Source organism: Macaca thibetana, chromosome 2 (genome assembly GCF_024542745.1).
Source record: "Macaca thibetana thibetana isolate TM-01 chromosome 2, ASM2454274v1, whole genome shotgun sequence".
NCBI classification, from domain to species: Eukaryota; Metazoa; Chordata; class Mammalia; order Primates; family Cercopithecidae; genus Macaca; species Macaca thibetana.
Genome location: NC_065579.1, coordinates 100,435,826 through 100,460,570, shown reverse-complemented (window position 1 = coordinate 100,460,570; position 24,745 = coordinate 100,435,826). Strand labels below are relative to the sequence as shown.

The window sequence follows — 24,745 nt, the reverse complement described above, 5'->3', positions numbered from 1 at the left end:
TTTGTTTGCTTTGTCAAAGATCAGTTGGTTGTAAATATTTGGTTTTATTTCTGGGTTCTCTATTCTATTCCGTTGGTCTATGTGCCTATTTTTATACCAGTACCATGCTGTTTTGGTAACTATAGCCTCATAGTATAGTTTGAAGTTGGGTAATGTGATGCCTCCAGATTTCTTCTTTTTGTTTAGTCTTGCTTTGGTTATGTGGGCTCTTTTTTGGCTCCATATGAATTGTATGAATTGCTCCATATGGATTGTTTTTTTCTAGTTCTGTGAAGAATGATGATGACATTTTGATGAGAATTGCATTGAATTTATAGATTGCTTTAGGCAGCATGGTCATTTTCATAATATTGATTCTACCTGTCCATGAGCATGGAATGTGTTTCTATTTGTGTCATCTATGATTTCTTTCAGCAGTGTTTGGTAGTTTTCCCCGTACAGATCTTTCACCTCTTAGGTTAGGTATATTCCTAAGTATTTTATAATATTATTTTTTGCAGCTGTTATAAAAGGGGTTGAGGTTTTGATTTGATTCTCAGCTTGGTTGCTGTTGGTGTATAGCAGTGCTACTGATTTTTGTACATTGATTTTGTATCCCAAAACTTTACTGAATTCATTTATCAGATCTAGGAGCTTTTTGGATGAGTCTTTAGAGTTTTCTGGGTATATGATCATATCATGGGCAAACAGTGACAGTTTGACTTCTTTATTACCAATTCGGATGCCCTTTATTTCTTTCTCTTGTCTGATTGCTCTGGCTAGAGCTTTCAGTAATATGTCGAATAGAAGTGTGAAAGTGGGCATCCTTGTCTTGTTCCAGTTCTCAGAGGAAATGCTTTCAACTTTTCTCTTTTCAGTATAATGTTAGCTGTGGGTTTGTCATAGATGGCTTTGATTACCTTATGGTATGTCCCTTCTATGCTGATTTTGCTAAGGGTTTTAATCATAAATGCATGCTGGATTTTGTCAAATACTTTTTCTGCATCTATTGAGATGATTATATGATTTTTGTTTTTAATTCTCTTTATGTGGTATATCACATTTATTGACTTACATATGTTAAATCAGCCCTGCCTTGCTGGTATGAAACCTACTTGATTATGGTGCATTACCTTTTTGATATGCTGTTGAATTCGGTTACTTAGTGTTTTGTTGAGGATTTTTGCATCCACATTCATGAGGGATATTGATCAGTAGTTTTCTTTGTTCATTATGTCATTTCCTGATTTTGGTATTAGAGTAATACTGGCTTCATAGAATGATTTAGGGAGGATTCCCTCTTTCTCTATCTTTTGGAATAGTTTCAGTAGGATTGGTGCCAATTCTTCTTTGAATGCCTGATAGAATTCAAGCTGTCAATCCATCTAGTCCTGGACTTTTTTTGTTGTTGTTGGCAATTTTTAAAATTACCATTTCAATCTTGCTGCTTGTTATTGGTCTGTTCAGAGTTTCTATTTCTTCCTGGTTTAACCTAGGAGGGTGGTATATTTCTAGGAATTTATCCATCTCCTCTAGGTTTTCTAGTTTGTACACATAAGGTTGCTCATAGTGGCCTTGAATAATCTTTTGTATTTCTGTGGCATTGTTTGTAATATCTCCCATTTCTTTTCTAATTGAGCTTATTTGGAACTTCTCTCTTCTTTTCTTGGTTAATGTTGCTAATGCTCTATCAATTTTGTTTATCTTTTCAAAGAACCAACTTTTTGTTTCATTTAGCTTTTGTATTTTTTTGTTTCAATTTTATTTAGTTCTGCTCTGATCTTTATTATTTCTTTCCTTCTGCTTGGTTCAGGTTTGGTTTGTTCTTGTTTCTCTGGTTCCTTGAGGTGTGACCTTAGAGTGTCTATTTGTGCTCTTTCAGACTTTTTGATGTAGGGGGTTAATGCTATGAACTTTCCTCTTAGCACCGCTTTTGCTGTATCCTAGAGATTTTGATCAGTTGTGTCACTATTGTCATTCAGTTCAAAGAATTGCTAAATTTCCCTCATGATTTTATTGTTAACCCAAGGATCATTTGGGAGCAGATTATTTAATTTCCATGTATTTGTATAGTTTCAGCAGTTCCTTTTAACTTTTAGAGTTAATTTCCAGTTGTATTCCACTGTGGTCTGACAGGGTACTTAATACAATTTCAATTTTCTTAAATTTATTGAAACTTGTTTGGCGGCCTATCATATAGTCCATCTTGGAGAATGTTCCATGAGCTGATGAAAGGAATGTATACTCTGTAGTTGTTGGATAGAATGTTCTGTAAACATCTGTTAGGTCCATTTGTTCTAGGGTATAGTCTAAGTCTATTGTTTCTTTGTTGACTTTCTGTCTTGATGACCTGTTTAGTACTGTCAGAAGAGTACTGACTTCCCCTATGACTATTGTGTTGCCATCAATCTCATTTCTCAGGTCTAGTAGTAATTGTCTTATAAATTTGGGAGCTCCAGTGTTAGATGCATATATATTTAGGATTGTGATATTTTCCTGCTGGACTAATACTTTTATCATTACATAATGTTCCTCTTTGTCTTTTTTAACTGTTGTTGGTTTTAAGTCTGTTTTGACCGATATAAGAATAACTACTCCTGCTTGCTTTTGGTTTCTATTTGCATGGAATATCTTCCCTCCCCCTCACTTTACCTTAAGTTTATGAGACTCCTTATGTGTTAGGTGAGTCTCTTGAAGACAGCAGATACTTTGTTGGTGGATTTTTATCTATCTGCCATTCTGTTTCTTTTAAGTGAAGCATCTAGGCCATTTATATTCAATGTTAGTATTAAGATGTGAGGTACTGTTCTATTCATCATGCTAGTTGTTGCCTGAATAACTTCTTTTCATGGTGTTATTGTTTTATAGGTCCTGAGAGATTTTTGCTTTAAGTAGGTTCTATTTTGGTATATTTTGAGGTTTTATTTCACAATTTAGGACTTCTTTTAGCAGTTCTTGTAGTGCTGGCTTGGTAGTGGTGAATTCTCTCAGCATTCGTTTACCTGAAAAATACTTTATCTTCCTTTATTAATGAAGCTTAGTTGGACTGGATCCAAAACTCTTGGATGATAATTATTTTAAGGAGGCGAACGATAGGACCCCAATATCTTCTGACTTGCAGGGTTTCTGCTGAGAATTCTGCTGTTAATCTGATAGGTTTTCCTTGTAGATTACCTATAAAGGAAAAGCTGAGGCTTTTGCCTCACAGCTCTTAAGAATCTTTCCTTCACCTTGACTTTAGATAACTTGATGACTATGTGCCTAGATGATGATCTTTTTGTGATGAATTTTCCAGGTGTTCTTTGAGCTTCTTGTATTTGGACTTCTAGATCACTATCAAGACTGGAGAAATTTTCCTCAATTATTCCCTCAGATACATTTTCTAAACTTTTAGATTCCTCTTCTTCCTCAGGCACACCAATTATTCTTCCAGAGACACAGGTGCCTTCACAGCTCACCCAATGTGTGCAGTGTGTATATGGCACAAGGTCCTTGCTCATTCACTTGGCACCCCAACCTGGGGGGCATTTCATGTCAACACATAAAGTTGCATAGTATTCCAGGGGGACTTAATCAGTCCCTTACATTGCAGTGAACATCCTCGTAACCTGTATCTTCTGCCATATGTGTAAATATTTGTAAGATAATTTCATAAAAGTGGAATTGCTGGAACAAAACATGCATACACTTCAAATTCTGATAGCTATTGCCAAACAGCCCTCCATGGAGTGGGACCCAATTTACCTTCCCATCAGCAATAGGCAGGCATGACTTTTCCTCCACAGCTTCACCAACTCAGTGCTGGAACTAGATCTGAAGTCAGGTGTCTGACTCCCAGATTCTGGCTATTCCCATGAAGTGAAGCTGCAGGTTGGGTCTCAGAAGTAGCCATCTATTGGGGCAGCCTAGTGAGCCTGCTCCCTACGGCCCATAACCAACCAAAAAATGGTTACTGAACATCTACAAGCTGAAATGTGCTGGGATGTGCTGGGTTGTTCTGTGGCACCGTTCATTCATCTCTGGCCCTCTTGGTCCTCTGGCAGACTCCAACTCATTTCTCTAGCCCCAGGGTAAACATCTCTGCAAAGTGTTTTCGATGCCAGCTAACTTCCTTTGTGTCTCTCTTGAACCTCACACAGACTTCTATCCCACTAGACCGTGATCCTCTAGACAGGGTGTCTCACACTGTCGTGTGCAAACAAATCTCTTGGGAATCTGATAAAAATGCAGACTCCCACCCAGTAAGCCTGTGGTGGGGCCTGAGAGTCTGCATTTTTGGTAAGCTCTCAGGTCTTGCCATCACTTTGAACACCAGTGTCCAGTACTGATTTTCAAACTCTAGCATAAACAAGAAGCACCTGGAGGACTTGTTAAAACACAGATTCCTGGGTCTAACCTTCAATGGGGCCTGAGAACCTTCATTTCCAACAAGCTCCCAGGTGACGCAGTTGCTGCTGGTTCACATACCTCACCTTGCATAACACTACCTCCGGGCCCGACCTAATTCAACTTTTAGGACTCTTAACCACTCCATGCTTGACAGAGAGAACACATGCTTAATAGGTGTGTGATGGATGAGGTGTAAGGGAACAAATACCAGCATGAGCACTCAGACTGGATGTAAGAAGTGACAGGAGCATACCTGTGACTGTCTGCAGCTTAGGTTTGGAGTACAAAGGATCATTATTAGCTCTTCATTCCTGCCTACCCACCTTCCAGGTTCAAACCACAATGAGCCACTGCCCCATTCTTGCGAGTACTTAGATTACAGACCTACCAGGTTCTAGTTGTCAGCCCTTGCCACCAGCCTTTTCAGGTTCAATGGCCATGCTCTCGGGCTCTCTGCCAGCAGGAACCACCCCAGAAACTTGTGTGTTTGGGGACAGGGAGGGACATTGGGAGGGGATACTGTGCTCTTGGTTCATTCATACACTCTCAAATCCTGCCCCCCAGTGTCTGCTTTCTGCTAAGCACTTCCCTGTGCCAGAAGACCTGAAGGAAGGGGCTTCCCTGTATCATCCACATTGCCCTGCAGCATATATTACCCTCTGCTTGCCCAGGGAGGAAAGGTGGAGGGGCTGTCTCCTGGTCTCCCCAGAGGATCTGCCTCACAAGTGGCTGTTTTCTCACAGAACATCAGGGCTCCTTATTTCTATAAATTGGCAAAAAGGAGAAGCAGCCCTTTTCTCTGTTAGATGTCCTCATACCTCGGTGTGACACCAGCAGCCATATCCCTGAGCAGAACTGGTCTGAACATGTCACAGCAGAAAGATGGGAGGAATCTGGGTCCCAGATGAAGCTTCTAAATTAAATAACTCAGATAGGAATAATGCAATAGAGCAGGAAAAACTGACAAGATAAGAGAAAATCACTAGAGTAATGTCCTTGAGTGAGTGAGAGAGGTTGGGATCCTGCACAAGTGGAAGGGATGGGTTTAGACAGGAACATGGAGAATCCAGTCATGTAACAGGTGGGAGGCAGAGGAGATATGTCCAGGAAAAAAGTGACAGGTAGCAGGGGAGGTGGGAGGTGGGGGCTTGTAGAAAGTTTCTTCTGATGGCTTTCATTTTCTCAGTGAAATAGGAAACAAGATCATCAGCTAAGAATGAGGATAACAGGTGGTGTTGGAGGTTTAAGAAAAAGGCAAAAGGTGTGAAATAATGTCTAAAAGAGGGGAATGCAGTTGATGGGCATTAAGGATGCTTTGGATACAGCTATCATCATTTAAAGTCACCCTAGTCACTGTGGTTGTGTGATTTTCTCCGGCTGTATTCAACTTCACAGATGCAAGTGGGGAGCTGGATCTAACCAGGACCAGAATTTTGCCAAGTGGGCATGATAAGATCAGAAAAATGCAAAGGAATTGAGGGTGTGCTTAAGGGAGAGACTGTAATGATGGGTCATGGGTTTTTAAGATGATGGGAAGTGAGGGCATGAGGAGACTGAAGGTCAGTGGAAAATTAAAATATCAATGGATTGGAGGTCCCATTGGGGTCAAAGAACTGTTAGAGTTGAGGTGTTGGAGTCAATGAGTAGTAAATGTAGGAGGTGGTGGTCAGAGGCTGGATGCTGGCAGCAGGGAGTATGAAGAGCTACAGATATTAGTGATAGTAAGATTCAGGAGCTATGATCATGGGCATGGGTGACCAAGGTGTGGGGAAGACAAGACTATTAGAGGGATGAAGTTCAAGGGACTACTTGGCTTTGGAACTAGAGGAAATTTGTGCATTGTGGTAGAAGGTAAAATATGGACTCAAGCTCCCCCAAGCCTAGTACGCACAACCTTTTACAATGTGACTTTGTAGCTCTTCCAAAAAAGTAGTTTCTATTTCCTGACTCCTTGAATACGGCTTGGCTTTGTGACTTACTTGCAAAAGCAGCATCATGTGATTTCTGAGGTTATACTTTAAAATGCTTTACAGCTTTTATTTTGTACTCTTGTAACTGGCCTGAGATAGACATGAGATGTCATGTCTATCTAGCCAATTGGAGGATGAGCAGCCACATAAAGGTGAATTGACAGTTGACTGCTGGCCGCAACCCCAGATGTGGGAGTGAGAGCACCTTGGACCACTCATCTAACTCACAGAATCATGGGAAAAAATGTCACTGTGATTTCAAGCCCCTGAGTTCTGAGGCTGTATGTTAGGATGTAAAGACAAATAGAAACATGTGAATAGTGAAATCATCAAGAATTATGACAAGAGAATGTTAAAGAGTAATTTCAAACCAGAGCTAATATCTAGATTTGTGAGAAAATAATGATTTATTTTCTTTTCTTTTTTAAGCTATTTTGAGTCCATTGCTTTGTTATTTGCTTTCAAAAGTACTCAATTTATACTATGAAGTTTCAACACAGATCTCCCCTACTCCCCCGAAGAAGCTTAAAAACTTCAAAGGTGTGACATCAGTCTTTCTTTGATGACTTCCTGCCATGGAGGATGGGAAGTCTTCCGGGAAGAGGTGGCCTCTTGGATGATCCATGGTGAGGGATCTCACACAGATGTGCCCAATGCCCTCTTTCGCTTTGGGACATGATGAAGCACAGTGGGATAGATGAGCAGGACAGAGAGAAGGGACAGAGGGGGCGAAGAACTCTGGGCCCCTTTCCCCTTGGTTTGTCATGTTGGAGTTTGTAGAATGGGAGGTGAGAGAGTGCCTGGGAGAGGCCAGAGGCCAGGCAGGCAAAAAGGGCGGAGATGCAGGAGGAAAAATGACCACCTTGATAGAAGTATGGAGTGAGGAGGGGAGGTGGAAAGAGAGGCTGGGGAAAGACAAGACAGGAGGAGTGGGGTACAGGGGCCAGGGTGGGGGAAATGAGGTGATGCTGAGGGACCTGCGGTGCTACTGCCTAAGACCCTCTTACATCTCCCAAAACCACTTTTGCCCATCTGTGAGACACTAACCAATCCGACTTTGGTGTTCTGGAAATAGCCTGGGATCAGAAGCAACCTCTTTTGTCATGCAGACAGTGTGCCCCAGAATTAGGCAACAGGGACATCTCTGTGATCACGGCACCACCAAATTAACTTATTCATGTAGCCACTGAACCTAAAAGGTTTGCGTCAGTGACCACCAGGGTCCATGCAGTTGAGATGCCTGGGCCCTGCCCTGTCTTGGTGAAATCAGAGCATAAGATTTCTGGAATGTTGAGTTTGCGTCAGGAAAGGAGAACCAGAAACAGGTCTGGGTCAAAACTGGATGCCATGGATGACATGTGCAGGTCATGAAAGGCAAATACGTGAGAAGGAACCAGCAGGCCAAGTCATGGGGCTGACACAGGAGGGGGTATCAAATTAAGGAATCAGAGCCTTAGACAAACTCAAGGTTAGAATCTTCAGGTGTGCACCTTATTGATACTTCTCTGTTTCCACCACATCGAGAGGCTACAGTCACTGCCTAAATGCTTATTCCCATGTGCTTGCTGGTGGAGAAGAATCTCCTGGGTATGAGGTTCAGTGACAAAAGCAATGGAAGACAATGTCTATTGTATTCACTCACCTGTGTAAAAAAAATTGTGTGTGTGTGTGTTCTATGTTCAAAGTGACATGAGAATCTGATACTGTTGTTCCTTTTGGGAAGAGAAATGGGGGAAATAAGGGGCCAGGGGTAGGCAAACTTAACTCTTCACCTTATATTTTGTGTACTTAAAAATATAAACAAATTACATTTCAGAGAATTCCTGTAGACCAGTGATTCTCAAAACTTACTAGAAATGCAAATCTAGGTCAGGCATGGTGGGATCACAGGTCACACATGTAATCCCAGCACTTTGGGAGGCTGGGGCAAGAGGGTCACTTTGAGGCCAACCTAGGCAACATGACAAGACACCCATTTCTACTATATATATATATATATATATATACACACACACACACACACACACACACATATATATATATATATATATATTTTTTTTTTTAATTAGCCAGGTGTGGTGGCATGCACCTGTGGTGCCAGCTACTCAGGAGACTGAAGTGGGAGGATCATTTGAGCCCAGAAGGTTGAGGCTGCAGTGAACCATGATCATGCTACTGCACTCCAGCCTGAGTGACAGAGCAAGGCCTTTTCTTAAAAAAAAGAAAAAAAAAAAAGAAAAAAGTAAATTCTCAGGCCCCATTACAGACTTACTGACCGTAATCTCCAGAGACAAGTCCAGAAATCTGTTTTAACAAGCCCTCTGTACATTCTGATGGATATTCAAACTTGAGAACCATTGCTTTAGGCCAGGGATTCTACTTCTCAGATTTTTTTACCTATTAAAATTCCAATGCCCAGGCTGCACCCTAGACCAAGCACATCAGAATATCTGGGGGTGGGCCTAGGAGTCAATTGTCCTTCAAGCTTCACATGTGACTCTAACACAGCAGAAGAAACACTGGTTTCACCCACCTTCTTCTAATTCTGGGATCCACCTCTTCCCAGCCTCAAATCTTGCTCAGCCTGTAGATGTGATAACCTGGAGATTTTTTTTCTTGGAGTTCTTCCACAATGGCTTCTGGCTTCTCAGTTCCCCACCATTGCTGATTTGGAGAGAGTGTGTGGTGAGAAGACAAGGCCCAGCAGTTGAATATGAGGTTGAACCTGATGACAGCCAGGGTCCATGGGCTCTGCAGGTGTTAAAGAGAGAGTCATCCCACGAGAACTATGTGAAAAATGCACAGGCTTCAGTAACTGACTTGATCAACTGGAAGAAAGGGTATCAGTGATTGAAGATCAAATGAATGAAATGAGTGAGAAGAGAAGTTTAGAGAAAAAAGAGTAAAAAGAAATGAACAAAGCCTCCAAGAAATATGGGACTCTGTGAAAAGACCAAATCTATGTCTGATTGTGTACCTGAAGTGATAGAGAGAATGGAACCAAGTTGGAAAACACTCTGAAGGATATCATCCAGGAGAACTTCCCCAACCTAGCAAGGCAGGCCAACATTCAAATTCAGGAAATACAGAGAACACCACAAAGATACTTCTCAAGAAGAGCAACTCCAAGACACATAATTATCAGATTCACCAAAGTTGAAATGAAGGAAAAGATGTTAAGGGCAGCCAGAGAGAAAGGTAGGGTTACCCACAAAGGGAAGCCCATCATACTAACAGTGGATCTCTCAGCAGAAACTCTAGAAGCCAGACGAGAGTGGGGGCCAATATTCAACATTCTTAAAGAAAAGAATTTTCAACCCAGAATTTCATATCCAGACAAACTAAGTTTCATAAGTGAAGGAGAAATAAAATCCTTTACAGACAAGCAAATGCTGAGAGATTTTGTTGCCACCAAGCCTGCCCTACAAGAGTGCCTGTAGGAAGCACTAAACATGGAAAGGAACAACTGGTACCAGCCACAGCAAAAACATGCCAAAATGTAAAGACTATTGATGCTAGGAAGAAACTGCATCAACTAACAAGCAAAATAAACAGCTAACATCATAATGACAGGATCAAGTTCACACATAACAATACTAACCTTAAATGTAAATGGGCTAAATGCTCCAATTAAAAGACACAGACTGGCAAATTGGATAAAGAGTCAAGATCCATCAGTGTGCTGTGTTCAGGAGACCCATCTCACATGCAGAGACACACATAAGCTCAAAATAAAGGGATGGAAGAAGATCTACCAAGCAAATGGAAAACAAAAAAAGCAGGGGTTGCAATCCTAGTCTCTGATAAAACAGACTTTAAACCAACAAAGATCAAAAGAGACAAAGAAAGTCATTACATAATGGTAAAGGGATCAATTCAACAAGAAGAGCTAACTATCCTAAATATATATGCACCCAATACAAGAGCACCCAAATTCATAAAGCAAGTCCTTAGACACTTAGAAAGAGACTCAGACTCCCACACAGTAATAATGGGAGACTTTAACACCCCACTGTCAACATTAGACAGATCAATGAGACAGAAAGTTTACAAGGATATCCAAGAATTGAACTCAACTCTGCACCAAGCAGACCTAATAGACATCTACAGAACTCTCCACCCCAAATCAACAGAATATACATTCTTCTCAGCACCACATCACACTTATTCCAAAATGGACCATATAGTTGGAAGTAAAGCACTTCTCAGCAAGGATAAAAGAACAGAAATTATAACAAACTGTCTCTCAGACCACAGTGCAATCAAACTAGAACTCAGGATTAAGAAACTCACTCAAGACCACTCAACTACATGGAAACTGAACAACCTGCTCCTGAATGACTACTGGGTACATAATGAAATGAAGGCAGAAAGAAAGATGTTCTTTGAAACCAATGAGAACAAAGATACAACATACCAGAATCTCTGGGACACATTTAAAGCAGTGTGTAGAGGGAAATTTATAGCACTAAATGCCCACAAGAGAAAGCAGGAAAGGTCTAAAACTGACACCCTAACATCACAATTAAAAGAACTAGAGAAGCAAGAGCAAACACATTCAAAAGCTAGCAGAAGGCAAGAAATAACGAAGATCAAAGCAGAACTGAAGGAGACAGAGACACAAAAAATCCTTCAAACAAATCAGTGAATCCAGGAGCTGGCTTTTTGAAAAGGTCAGCAAAATTGATAGACTGCTAGCAAGATTAATAAAGAAGAAAAGAGAGAAGAATCAAATACATGCAAAAAAATTGATAAAGGAGATATCACCACCGACCCCAGAGAAATACAAACTACCATCAGAGAATACTATAAACACCTCTACGCAAATAAACTAGAAAACCTAGAAGAAATGGATAAATTCCTGGACACATACACTCTCCCAAGACTAAACCAAGAAGAAGTTGAATCCCTGAATAGACCAATAACAGACTCTGAAATTGAGGCACTAATTAATAGCCTACCAACTAAAAAAAGTCCAGGACCAGATGGATTCACAGCCGAATTCTACTAGAGGTACAAGGAGGAGCTAGTACGATTCCTTCTGGAACTATTCCAAACAATAGAAAAAGAGAGAATCCTCCCTAATTCATTTTATGAGGCTAACATCATCCCTATACCAAAGCCTGGCAGAGACACAACAACAACAAAAAAGAGAATTTTAGACCAATATCCCTGATGAACATCGATGCAAAAATCCTCAATAAAATACTGGCAAACTGAATTCAGCAGCACATCAAAAAGCTCATCCACCATGATCAAGTGGGCTTCATCCCTGGGATGCAAGGCTGGTTCAACATATGCAAATCAATAAAACGTAATCCATCATATAAACAGAATCAAGGACAAAAACCACAAGATTATCTCAATAGATGCAGAAAAGGCCTTTGACAAAATTCAATACCGCTTCATGCTAAAAACTCTCAAATTCGGTATTGATGGAATGTATCTCAAAATAATAAGAACTATTTATGACAAACCCACAGCCAATATCATACTGAATGGGCAAACACTGGAAGTATTCCCCTTGAAAACTGGCACAAGACAGGGATGCCCTCTCTCACCACTCCTATTCAACATAGTGTTGGAAGTTCAGGCCAGCACAATCAGGCAAGAGAAAGAAATAAAGGGTATCCAATTAGGAAAAGAGGAAATCAAATTGTCCTTGTTTGCAGATGACTTGACTGTATATTTAGAAAACCCCATCGTCTCAGCCTAAAATCTCCTTAAGCTGATAACTTCAGCAAAGTCTTGGGAAACAAAATCATTGTGCAAAAATCACAAGCATTCTTATACATCAATAACAGACAAACAGAGCGCCAAATCATGCATGAACTTCCATTCACAATACTTCAAAGAGAATAAAATACCTAGGAATCCAACTTACAAGTGATGTGAAGGACCTCTTCAAGAAGAACTACGATTCCTCAAGGATCTAGAACTAGAAGTACCATATGACCCAGCCATCCCATTACTGGGTATCTACCCAAAGGATTATAAATCATGCTGCTATAAAGACACATGCACACGTATGTTTATTGCAGCACTATTCACAATAGCGAAGACTTGGAATCAACCCAAATGTCCATCAGTGACAGACTGGATTAAGAAAATGTGGCACATATACACCATGGAAAACTATGCAGCCATAAAAAAGAATGAGTTTGTGTCCTTTGTAGGGACATGGATGCAGCTGGAAACCATCATTCTCAGCAAACTATCGCAAGAACAGAAAGGCAAACACTGCATGTTCTCACTCATAGGTGGGAACTGAACAATGAGATCACTTGGACTCAAGAAGGGGAACATCACACACCAGGGCCTATCACGGGGAGGGGGGAGGGGGGAGGGATTGCACTGGGAGTTATACCGGATGTAAATGACGAGTTGATGGGTGCTGATGAGTTGATGGGTGCTGATGAGTTGATGGGTGCAGCACGCCAACATGGCACAGGTATACATATGTAACAAACCTGCATGTTATCCACATGTACCCTAGAACTTAAAGTATAATTAAAAAAAAAAAAAAAGGAAGAACTACAAACCAGTGCTCAACGAAATAAAAGAGGACACAAATGGAAGAACATACCATGCTCATGGATAGGAAGAATCAATATCATGAAAATGGCCATACTACCCAAGGTAATTTACAGATTCAATACCATCCCCATTATGCTACCAATGACTTTCTTCACAGAATTGGAAAAACCTACTTTAAAGTTCATATGGAACCAAAAAAGAGCCCACATTGCCAAGACAATCCTAAGTCAAAAGAACAAAGCTGGAGGCGTCACGCTACCTGACTTCAAACTATGCTACAAGGCTATGGTAACCAAAACAGCATGATACTGGTATCAAAACAGAGATATAGACCAATGGAACAGAACAGAGGCCTCAGAAATAATACCACACATCTACAACCATCTGGTCTTTGACAAACCTGACAAAAACAAGAAATGGGGAAAGGATTCCCTATTTAATAAATGGTTCTGGGGAAACTGGCTAGCCATATGTAGAAAGTGGAAACTGAATCCCTTCCTTACACCTTATACAAAAATTAATTCGAGATGGATTAGAGACTTAAATCTTAGACCTAAAACCATAAAAACCCTAGAAGAAAACCTAGGCAATATCATTCAGGACATAGGCATGGGCAGGACTTCATGTCTAAAACACCAAAAGCAATGGCAACAAAAGCCAAAATTGACAAATAGGATCTAATTAAACTGAAGTGCTTTTGCACAGCAAAACAAACTACCATCAGAGTGAACAGGCAACCTACAGAATGGGAGAATATTTTTGCAATCTACTCATCTGACAAAGGGCTAATATCCAGAACCTACAAAGAACTCAAACAAATTTACAAGAAAAAAACAAACAACCCCATCAAAAAGTGGGCAAAGGATATGAACAGACACATCTCAAAAGAAGACATTTATGCAGCCACCAGACACATGAAAAAATGCTCATCATCATTCGCCATCAGAGAAATGCACATCAAAACCACAATGAGATACCATCTCACACCAGTTAGAATGGCGATCATTAAAAAGCCAGGAAACAACAGGTGCTGGAGAGGATGTGGAGAAATAGGAACACTTTTACACTGTTGGTGGGGCTGTAAACTAGTTCAACCATTGTGGAAGACTGTGGCGATTCCTCAAGGATCTAGAACTAGAAGTACCATTTGACCCAGCCATCCCATTACTGGGTACATACCCAAAGGATTATAAATCTTGCTGCTATAAAGACACATGCACACATATGTTTATTGCAGCACTATTCACAATAGCAAAGACTTGGAACCAACACAAATGTCCATCAATGACAGACAGAATTAAGAAAATGTGGCACATATACACCATGGAATACTATGCAGCCATAAAAAAGGATGAGTTCATGTCCTTTTTAGGGACATGGATGCCCTGGAAACTATCATTCTCAGCAACCTATCATAAGAACAGAAAACCAAACACCGCATGTTCTCACTCATAGGTGGGAATTGAACAATGAGAACATTTGGACACAGGAAGGGGAACATCACACACCAGTGCCTGTTGTGGGGTGGGGGCAGGGGGGAGGGATAGGATTAGGAGATATACCTAATGTAAATGACGAGTTAATGGGTGCAGCACAACAACATGGCACATGTATACATATGTAACAAACCTGCACGTTGTGCACATGTACCCTAGAACTTAAAATATAATAAATAAATAAATAATAAAAAATGAAAATAAAGAATCATCCACAGCCACCACTGGCAGGGTCCCCTGCATCTCTTCCCCGAGCATTGGTGCCAAGGCTGGGGTGGAAGGCTGTCCCAGGACAGGGTTTGGTCTAGTGCTGGGCTTCCACTGCAACCTCTCTGGGGCAAAGGAAGCTGCCCACATCTCCCGCTTCTCTCCAAGGAAGAGGAACATTGATGTGGATCAAGGACAATATGGCAACCTTGAGAGAACACTACAGTTTTTAAGGAGAGGAGTCAAAGGGATTTTAAGAGAAATGGACAGGGCAAGATCATCCCTCTTTCCTGGTTTCTCCCTTGTCTCTCTGTGCTCCCCACATTGTACACGTCTGCTGTGGTGAGATGGGCGTGTGCACTAAGGGGTTTGCAAGGCCATAGGAGATCTAGGTGCGGGTGTGGGAGGGGAGACAGAGCAGGCAACTGAGCAGCCTCTTGTTTAGGCCTTGAGCTAAAGAGAGAAAGAAGTCTTCCTAGCTCACAGCTGGTCCAGCCTAATCTTCTGAAGAAAGATCACATGGGACGCTGAGCCAAAAGCATTGAGAAAATCTAGATCCATGTCCCCCAAATTTAAGCTGGATCCATGCCACCTAAATTTAAGCATGCATCAGAATCATATGGCAGTCTTTGTCAAAACCTGGATTGCTCGGCCTCATCCCCAGGATTTCTGAGTCAGTATGTCCGGCATGGGACCCCAGAATTTGCATGGTTCGCAACATCCCAGGGAATGTGGATGCTGCTGGTCCAGGGACCTCACTTTGAGAACCACTGCTCTAAAGGACTTCCTCACCCCTTCTCACCCTTGATGCACCCTTCCTTAGCCCAGGGTATTTCCCAGGCCACTACAAAAGCTGTTCCTCATTGTGGTAACTTGGTTAATTGTTTGTGATCCTTCCTAAGCTATAAGCTCTCAAAGAATGGATCCAGCCTCTTTCTTCACCACGATATCCCAAGCACCCAATACAATGTCTGGCACATTGTGAGTACTGAATAAATATTTGTTCAATGAACAAGCAGATTTGCCTGGTACATCCCTTCTGTGGCATGAAACCTACAGCAGTGCTGGAAGGCTGGTTGAGGATGAGGTACTGACCATGTCCCTCACTTTAGACAGGATCAAGGACAAGGAAGGCCTCACAAGCCTCTGTTCTTTTTGGAAACTGATCCACCAGCAAAGTGCTGCAAATAGCCAGGCCCATGCAGACCCCCATTTACTTCTTCGGGGTGAAGCTGAGTGATGATCAGACATCAACCTTAGGCCATCTTGTCTGAATTCTTTATTTTACAGATAAGGAAACTGAACCATGAAGGGACAAGTGATCTTTTCAAAGCACATTCACACTGATGGTTTCTGAAACAGTGCTTCGTAGCAATGCAGTGAGGAAGGTTAGGGGTGTCCCCACATTACAGAAGACACAAGGGCAGTGGCAGAGTAGGTATTGGCAGTTGTGAGAAGAGTCACAGTACTCATCATTTGTCAGACATTTTTCACTGTGCCAGGCACTCTGACATTTTTCAAGTACAAGGTGACCTCATGCTTCTCCTCTGAGGTAAGCATTTAGTACTCCCATTTAGCAGAGTAGGAACTGAGACTTAGAAAGGTGAGTGATCTGCCCATGTCACAGGTGGAGAGCTGGGATTTGAACTTGGCCCATGTTTGACCATCGTGTAAAGCAGGAATGGGGCATCAGAAAGGGAAGATCAAAACATAACCAACAGACCTATATTCCCTCCATGCTGGAGGTTCCTGAGGCAAAGCCACTCTCTGAGGTTTGGTGGGGAGGGACGTGGGGAACACAGAGCAGAGGGACAGTGAGCTCCCAGAGGCTGAGGGGTATGGGGTGTCAAAGAGAAGCTGCTGCCTCTGTGTACACCCATGTCAGTTGGTTTTGAGGAACAGGACTCAGGATTGCAGTTTAAATCCTTCCATTCACAATCTTTAAGGAAGAAGAAAAAAAAAGTCTGCCGCTGACTGCAAGAGCTCTATGCCCTGCCCCCATCCCACATATACACATCCCACACTTCAATTGCTCCAAACATTCTGGGAACATCTCACTGCCACCTACCTCACCCAACTCAGTTTCACCTGCCCCCAATTCCCTTAAGGCTGAGCTCCCAGGGCCAAGACTCAAGAGCCTCAGAGTGAGCAGAGAAAATCCTCACAGTTAACTTGGCCTCCAGGAAGTGGCCACTGGTGGGCGTTGTGGCCATTCATGAGCACCCAACCACACAAAAAGAAGAACTTTGTCCCCCTTCTTGTCATTTTGAAAGACTGTGAAACTGGAGTCAATTCTCCATCATCACACAGGAAGCTGAGCACTTCCCACTTGGTCAGGACCTTGAATTCATAAAAACTCGGAAAGCCCCAGAAACAAAGACTTCACGGACAAAGTCCCTTGGAACCAGAGTAAGTGGCACTTGTTTTCCTGTCTTATCTGTTACTGTGGAGGGCAGTCTTGATCAAAGACATGCATGCAGCTAGGGGCTCCTCAAAGGTGAGGGGAGTTCTTTGAGGGCCGGGCAAATGTCTAAGTAGCCCATGGATGCATCTCCAAGGCAATTAATACTGTAGCAATACTGAGAATGATAGATTTATAAAGCTGGGTGCTCAGATGAAATATAGGCTTTTTTTGCTAAAAAGGAAGCTTACTTGAAGGATTGGCTGTTGGTTACTGATTAAGAAAGTCAGTCAGTACTAAGGGACAAAAGGTGTTTTCTGTGGAAACCTATCCAACAAGAAATTGCTTGGGCAGGCGCAGTGGCTCACGCCTGTAATCCCAGCACTTTGGAGGCCGAGGCGGGAGGATCACGAGGTCAAGAGTTGAATCCGGGAGGTGGAGATTGCAGCGAGCTGAGACTGTGCCACTGCACTCCAGCCTGGCGACAGAGCAAGAGTCTGTCTAAAGAAAAAAAAAATTACTTGCCAAATCCCTCCATGTAAAGGAAAACCAAACATGGTGTATGGAGAAATTAAAGCAAGAGGGAAATATTAGTTAGAAAAATCTTGGCAGATGCAAGGATGATTTGATACTGAACCTATCTCTTAAGAAGACTAGAACCAAGGATCCTCAAAATCGGCACTGCTGTCTTTGGAGGAAGTAGGCTTTCACTCACCCAAAGGCAAGGAGCTGGCCAGGTGATCTTGGGGGGCATCTGTTCTGCTCTACTAACAAAAACACAGGTCAGGATTTTGTTCTGAAGATAGAGGGGCATGGTGGCTCCTTACAGGTATCTAATTCATAGGTGATCTTGGTGGGTCCCAGATTTCAAAGAAGAGATGGAAACTCCCAGAAGTTTGCATAGCCTACCACCAGGCTATGTGCCACTCACTGATCGTTTAGTTCCCGCACCGAGCAGTGGGACAGTGCTGGCTGGACTGTTCAGAATGTGGGGCCTGGGCAGTGATGTGCTTGTAAATGTTCAACAACTGACTCTTTTGAAGAAAAGATCCCTGCTTTATAACATTTGTTGATTTTCACGATATAAATGCTCCCACCGTGGTCAGTTTCAAGCTACCAACATGCTGAATGTGGAGTGGGGAAGAGATGCCCGCGATTGGCATTTATGAACCAGTGCAAGCCAGCCAGCACACCATCGGCCTGGGTGTCTTTCACCATCACCGATTGCTTTATATCTGCTCAGAGACTTCACCAACTGCCAGGCTGGAGGACACTGGCCGTGGAGGGTCCAGGATCCAGGGCTATAGCTGACCACTGTGCAGTGGCCTTGAGGCAGACTTCTGCAATAGAATACAGCAGGGCTAGCAGGTTAGATGGCAACACGGTCCTTTGCTTTCTCTTGTGGGGCCGCACCCCAGATCACCTCCCTTTAGGAACAGCATGCCTGGAGTGGTTGCCTGGTGCTTAACAAGTTGGGGAAATAACAAATGGGTTGGAGGTAGGGGGAGTATGGAGGTGACTCGGTTTAAAATGCCACCTGACAATGTTGACCCCACTTGCCTTCAACTTTGCCAAACCTTCCCAGAAACTGGACTCATGGGGTCAGCCTCACACTAGCTGCTCTTCATGCTTTCCAAGCTGTTTGCTTATGTCCACTGTTAACCTGCCAGCCCACGGAAAAGTGCTGACTACCAAACTGAACTGTCTGCCCTCATCAGCAATAGCTGTGGTCACAGAAATTAGAAAGTGCCAACACAGCTTTGTTAGTGACCGGTAGCCTGACTCTCTCCAGAAAGAAGGCTGATTGGATCTCTCTGGAGATGGAGGAGTGGGCCAAGGGATGGGTTTGATGAAAAATGAAAGCTCCTCAATTCCCACTCTAATAGAGTATCTCCCCTTCCAGTCAGGGTGACCTATACCCTCCATGTGCCTTCATCTCCTTTACAATGGCTATTGAAAAAATGTGAATTGTGTAAGCAGGAAACATTCCTTAAGGAGAGTAGAAGGAAGAACACCAGAGACGCAGGTTTAAGATAGAAATTATAAAGTAGGTGCCACTTACTTTACTGATCAGTATTTGAGTCAAATCAATTTAGATTGGTGGAAATAGATTGACAATTTCAAATGTCATTCACATGGAAGGGACCATCATTGTCCACCGTTACCAAGAAAAATCACTTTCTAGATTAACTACAAAGAGATTTGGCAGGGGGGGTGGGGGACAGGGTATACCAGCCAGCCAGGGACATCCTGGACATTGGTGCCTGGGACGCACTGGTGGTGACAGGCCTCAGGGAAGGGCTCCTGCAGGGAAGGAGGTCTCTCAGGGAAGGTCCCCAAGAAAAGTGCCCTGGCCTGGCCCTTGCCAGGTGGTGGTGGTGGGGATGATGGTGGCACTTTTCTCATACATTACTTCACAGCAGCCCTACAAGATAAGAGTTGCTTTCCCACATTACAGATGAGGAATGAAGCTCAGAGAGGTAAAATAATTTATCCAAGGTCACAAAGCTCGTAGGTTACACCAAAGCTGATACTTCATTTAGGGAGGCATCTTTAATAAGCAATTGGACAGGATTCAAAAAGTGTGCCGAAAAAGCAGGGACTGGGAGAAGTCCTACAAAGGCAACCTACGGAGTGATTCTTTTTTGTTTCATTTTTGTTTGCTTTAAGGCATCCCTGGGTAAAAATATCTAAGAGCTTATCTCAGCAGAATTCAGCTAGTCGCTGTGTAACATCACCTCATAGCTCCAGATCATTCTGAACTCTTCCTCCCCTGACGCCCAGTTTTCTCTTTTTCTGACCACGTTATCTCCCTCCTCTCTGCCTGCACTTTCCTCTCCTTTCAGAAGGTCTGCAGAGTGACCTTAGACCTAGTGCCACCTAAGCGCTGTGCAATGTGGGTCAGGCTCAGCCCACTCTGGTGCCCTCAGTTTCCTCATCTCCAAAATAATGGGATTGACCTACTAGGATTTCACTATGGCAACACCACTGGTGTTTGGGGTAGAATGATCTCTGCATTGTAGGACATCCTTGGCCCTGCCTACCAAATGACAGTAGTGTCCCCCAGTTTTGGTGACAACAGCAACAAATGCCCACACATTTCCAAGTGCCTCAAGGGTACTAGGTCACTCTTGGCTGAGAATCTTTTTAGACCAAAAGCCATGAAGATCTGTTTGTATCTTACTCTGAGCCAGGACCATTTTCTTTCTCAGAGTCCTTTTTTCTTTCACAGAGTCCACAGTGCAAAGTCACCGCTCAGTGACAGTGACAGGAAAGCGTAGTGGTGTCAGGGCTGGGCATAAGAGTGATGCACACCTGGGTTTGAGCTCCAGCTCTGTTCTCACAAGAGGTGTGTCCTTGAATATGTTTCCTAACCACTCTGAACTTCTGTTTCATCACCTCTTAAATGAGAACAATAATGGGACCCCTCCAGGGCTCTTTAACCCTAAGTCCAATGCCTAGCCCATGGGGGTGCTTAGGAAGTGTTGGTTATGAATAGTGTGGTAAGGTCTCCCTCTGGCTTTCCACCCACTGAACTTATCTCTTACAAAACTCTTTGCCAAAATGATTGAATCAATGATTTGTACATTCATTTGCTTATTGCTTCCACTCTCTGTTAGACTGCAGTTTCCTAGAAGGCAGAGAGGACCTAGGTTTCTCTAACACTCATTTTCTCCCCAAGGCATGGTACACAGAAGGCACTCAATAAACATGTATTGAGTGGCTGAAGAAATGTCCCCACTCCCTTGTCTTTACTGTCCAGTGCCCACTGCCTTTAATAGCAGAGTAAAGACAATTTTTTTTTTTAAACCTGTAGGAGAAGCCGGGATGGAGACTCCAGACACCACAGAGAACTATGACATGATCACAGAGTTTGACTATGGGGATGCAACTCCATGCCACAAGGTGAATGAGAGGGCCATTTTGGCCCAACTGCTGCCCCCTCTGTACTCCTTGGTATTTGTCATTGGCGTGGTTGGAAACCTCCTGGTGGTCCTGGTCCTTGTGCAATACAAGAGGCTCAAAAACATGACCAACATCTACCTCCTGAACCTGGCCATTTCTGACCTGCTCTTCCTGTTCACACTGCCCTTCCTGATCTACTACAAGTCGACAGATGACTGGATTTTTGGTGATGCCATGTGTAAGATCCTCTCTGGGTTTTATTACACAGGCTTGTACAGCGAGATCTTTTTCATCATCCTGCTGACGATTGACAGGTACCTGGCCATCGTCCATGCCGTGTTTGCCTTGAGGGCACGGACCGTCACTTTTGGTGTCATCACCAGCATCATCATTTGGGCCCTGGCCATCTTGGCTTCCTCGCCACTCATGTACTTTTCCAAGACCCAGTGGAACATCGTTCGCCACAGCTGCAACCTTCACTTTCCTTACGAAAGCTTTCAACAGTGGAAGCTGTTTCAGGCTCTGAAACTGAACCTCTTTGGGCTGGTGTTGCCTTTGTTGGTCATGATTGTCTGCTACACAGGGATCATAAAGATTCTGCTCAGACGACCAAATGAGAAGAAATCCAAAGCTGTCCGTCTGATTTTTGTCATCATGATCATCTTCTTTCTCTTTTGGACCCCGTACAATTTGACTGAACTTATTTCTGTTTTCCAAGAATTCTTGTTCACTCATCTTTGTGAGCAGAACAGACAATTGGACCTGGCTATGGAAGTGACGGAGGTGATCGCCAACATGCACTGCTGTGTCAACCCAGTGATTTACGCCTTCGCCGGTGAGAGGTTCCGGAAGTACCTACGGCAGTTGTTCCACAGGCGTGTGGCCGTGCACCTGGTTAAATGGCTCCCCTTCCTCTCCGGGGACAGGCTGGAGAGGGTCAGCTCCACGTCTCCCTCCACAGGGGAGCATGAACTCTCTGCTGGACTCTGACTCAGACTACAGGAGGCCAACCCAGAACCAGCAGGAGTGACCTGCCAGGCACATTGAGCCAGCAGCCTGGCTCTCCCAGCCAGGTTCTGACACTTGGCACAGCATGGAGTCACAGCCACTTGGGATAGAGAGGGAAAGTAATGGTGGCCTGGGGCTTCTGGGGCTTCAGTCTCTTCCATGAACTTCCCTGGTAGAAAGGAGATGAATGAGCAAAACCAAATATTCCAGACACTGGGACTAAGCGTACCGGAGAAGGGCTTGGACTCGAGCAAGATTTCAGATTTGTGACCATTAGCATTTGTCAACAAAGTCACCCATTTCCCACTATTGCTTGCACAAACCAATTAAACCTAGTAGTGGTGAATGTGGGCTCCATTCAAAGTGAGCTCGTGAGCCATGGGAGACACTGATGCATGAGGAATTTCTGTTCTGCCATCACCCCCCTACCCTCCCACTGCCAAAGATCTTGGAAATAGTGATTTCCACAGTGACTCCACTCTGAGTCCCAGAGCCAATCAGTAGCCAGAATCTGCCTCCCCTCCACTCCCACTGCAGGATTTGGGCCCTTGGAATCCTGGGGAACAAAGAACTAATGATGGAATAATTGAGACCTAATGAGAAATAGAAATGGGGAACTACTGTTGGCAGTGGAACTAAGAAATCCCTTAGGAAAAATTTTTATATCCACTAAAATTAAACAATTCAGGGAGTGGGCTAAGCATGGGCCATATGAATAACATGATGTGCTTCTTAAAATAGCCATAAAGGAGAGGGACTTATCATTTCCATTTACCCTTCTTTTCTGACTATTTTTCTGAATCTCCCTTCTCTTCAAGTTGGGTCATATATTGGTGGATTCTAACGGCTTTATGGCAGCAATTAGTAACAGGCAAAAGGAACCAGAGTTGGTTTCCCTTCTGTTTGTTCTTCATCTAAGCCTTCTGGTTTTATGGGTCAGAGTTCTGACTGCCACCTTGGACTTGTCAGCAAAAAAATGACCTGCTGTGTAAGCTGACAGTATTTGTAGCTGACGGGGGTTGGGCGGAAAGTGTCTACTAGGAAGATGCCTGCCCTTGCAGGAGGGTGGGGTGAGATTCTGTGCTGATGTAGGAGTCCGAGAGGGCCCTCAACTCAAAGGAGCTTATTTATCCAAAATGTTCTGGATGCGTCATCTCTAACCAAGGACCCCCTATTTATCATGCCTTTGTTCTTTTTTCCCTCAGATGTATATTTCTTTAAAAATCATTTTCCTAATAACAAAACTTATTTCTAAAACAGCTTAAAAATACAAAGAAAAAGTCCCAAACACTGACATTACCTACACTTCCACTATCCAAAGACAAAATTGCCCACTATGCACTTTTGGGTGTATTTTCTTTTAGTTTGTTTTTTGTTCAGTGCATATTTATGATAATAACAAAGATGGACTTCAATTGTACCCACTGCTCTGTTGTTGGTTTTAATTAGCAGCAAGTTGTGATCACTTTCCCAGGTCAATAAATCATTTCAAAGCATGGTTTTTGGTGCCTGCACTGAAGTCTATGGCAGGGATGCACCCTAATTTACTCCACCCATTTCCCCGCTATTGCTTGCACAAATCAATTCAACACAGCAGTGATGACTGTGGGCTCCATTCAAAGCAAGCTCTTGAGCCATGAGAGACACTGATGCATGAGGAATGTCTGTTCTTGCAGGGTGCTCAGCTCAGTGAGCCAGACAGACACAGGGATGCCAACAGGGTCCAGGCAGCATGGCAGGGGGTTGAGGGGGACTACAGAGCTCAGGGTGCCAAGGCAGTAAAAAGGAAGAAGGAATCATCAGTCAGAAGGCACCCTAAGCTGACGGGTGTCCCACCTTACAACACAGTAACACCATTGGACTGACTTTCCTCCTTTGTGGACACTAGAGCTGCACTCTTACCAAACCACCCACCCCCTTTAGTGGGAATTATGTTCACATGTGGTCTCTGTACAAAGAAGCTGGTGTCATGATGGTCTCGAAAACTTTTGTCTGGGATAGAGGAGGTCATGCTACCTGGGCTTACACCCCCACACAGAAAATATAGACAAATACAGGCTATGGAGTCCAGGTGGATGTCAGCTTTCCAGTTGTAAACCCACCAGCTCTCTCAGTGTGTAGAAAGGAGGCTTAACTGAATTAAGACATATTTGTCTACTGCTTTAGTAAAATAAAACTGCATCAGAAAACATTTAGTCCACAGTGAAATCATAATGTGGAATATTTCACAAGATCCTCCAGTTCCATTTTGAAGTAATACTTGTTTTTCCCCTTATTACAAAGGGAATTTCTAGTTGTAGAAAACTGGAAATAGCTAAAAAACACAAAGGAGAAAAATGAAAGCAACTGCAATTCTCCTCCCCAAATATAACCTCCCTTATACTACTGTTTTAGTACATTTCCTTCTAGTACTGTTTTCTAAATGCACACACATACATAGACAATCACACTTAATATTTTGTGTGCCTGTAACCTTGTTAATGTTTGACACATAGTAAGCACTAAGTAAATGCTGGCTAAGTGAAGCTCAATTTCTGAGCTCCAATTTCCTCATTTATAAAGTGAAGAGGAGCCTAGTATCTACCTCATGCTGTTCTGAGGATTAAATAACATAAAGTTAGGGAAATTGGGCAGTATTCCTCCAACATTATCCAATAAGACTCCTGCCAGCACCTTTCCTTGGTCACTCAAGACATTCCAGCTCCTCCTGACTGCCTCCCCCACCCCTCCCATGCCCTGGTCCTGTGCTAATGGGGTGCAGCCCCAGACTCATCGCTCGTGTTGTCCCCATTGCTTTTTCGATTTCATCCTTACAGAAAGACTGCCAGAAGAGCACAAAGAACTCCCTTCTC

At 43.1% G+C, this 24,745-nt stretch overlaps 2 protein-coding genes across 2 annotated transcripts in view; one reads left to right on the top strand and one right to left on the bottom strand.

Moving 5' to 3' along the window:
* TMIE (transmembrane inner ear) overlaps positions 1–24,745 on the bottom strand; it is a 538,092-nt gene that overhangs the window by 490,017 nt on the left and 23,330 nt on the right. The window lies entirely within an intron of this gene.
* On the top strand, positions 16,836–23,390 carry CCR1 (C-C motif chemokine receptor 1). Its single transcript, XM_050780575.1, has 2 exons — positions 16,836–16,987; positions 20,797–23,390. The coding sequence occupies exon 2, from the start codon at positions 20,808–20,810 to the stop codon at positions 21,873–21,875; it is 1,068 nt and encodes a 355-aa protein (XP_050636532.1). The 5' UTR covers positions 16,836–16,987; positions 20,797–20,807; the 3' UTR covers positions 21,876–23,390.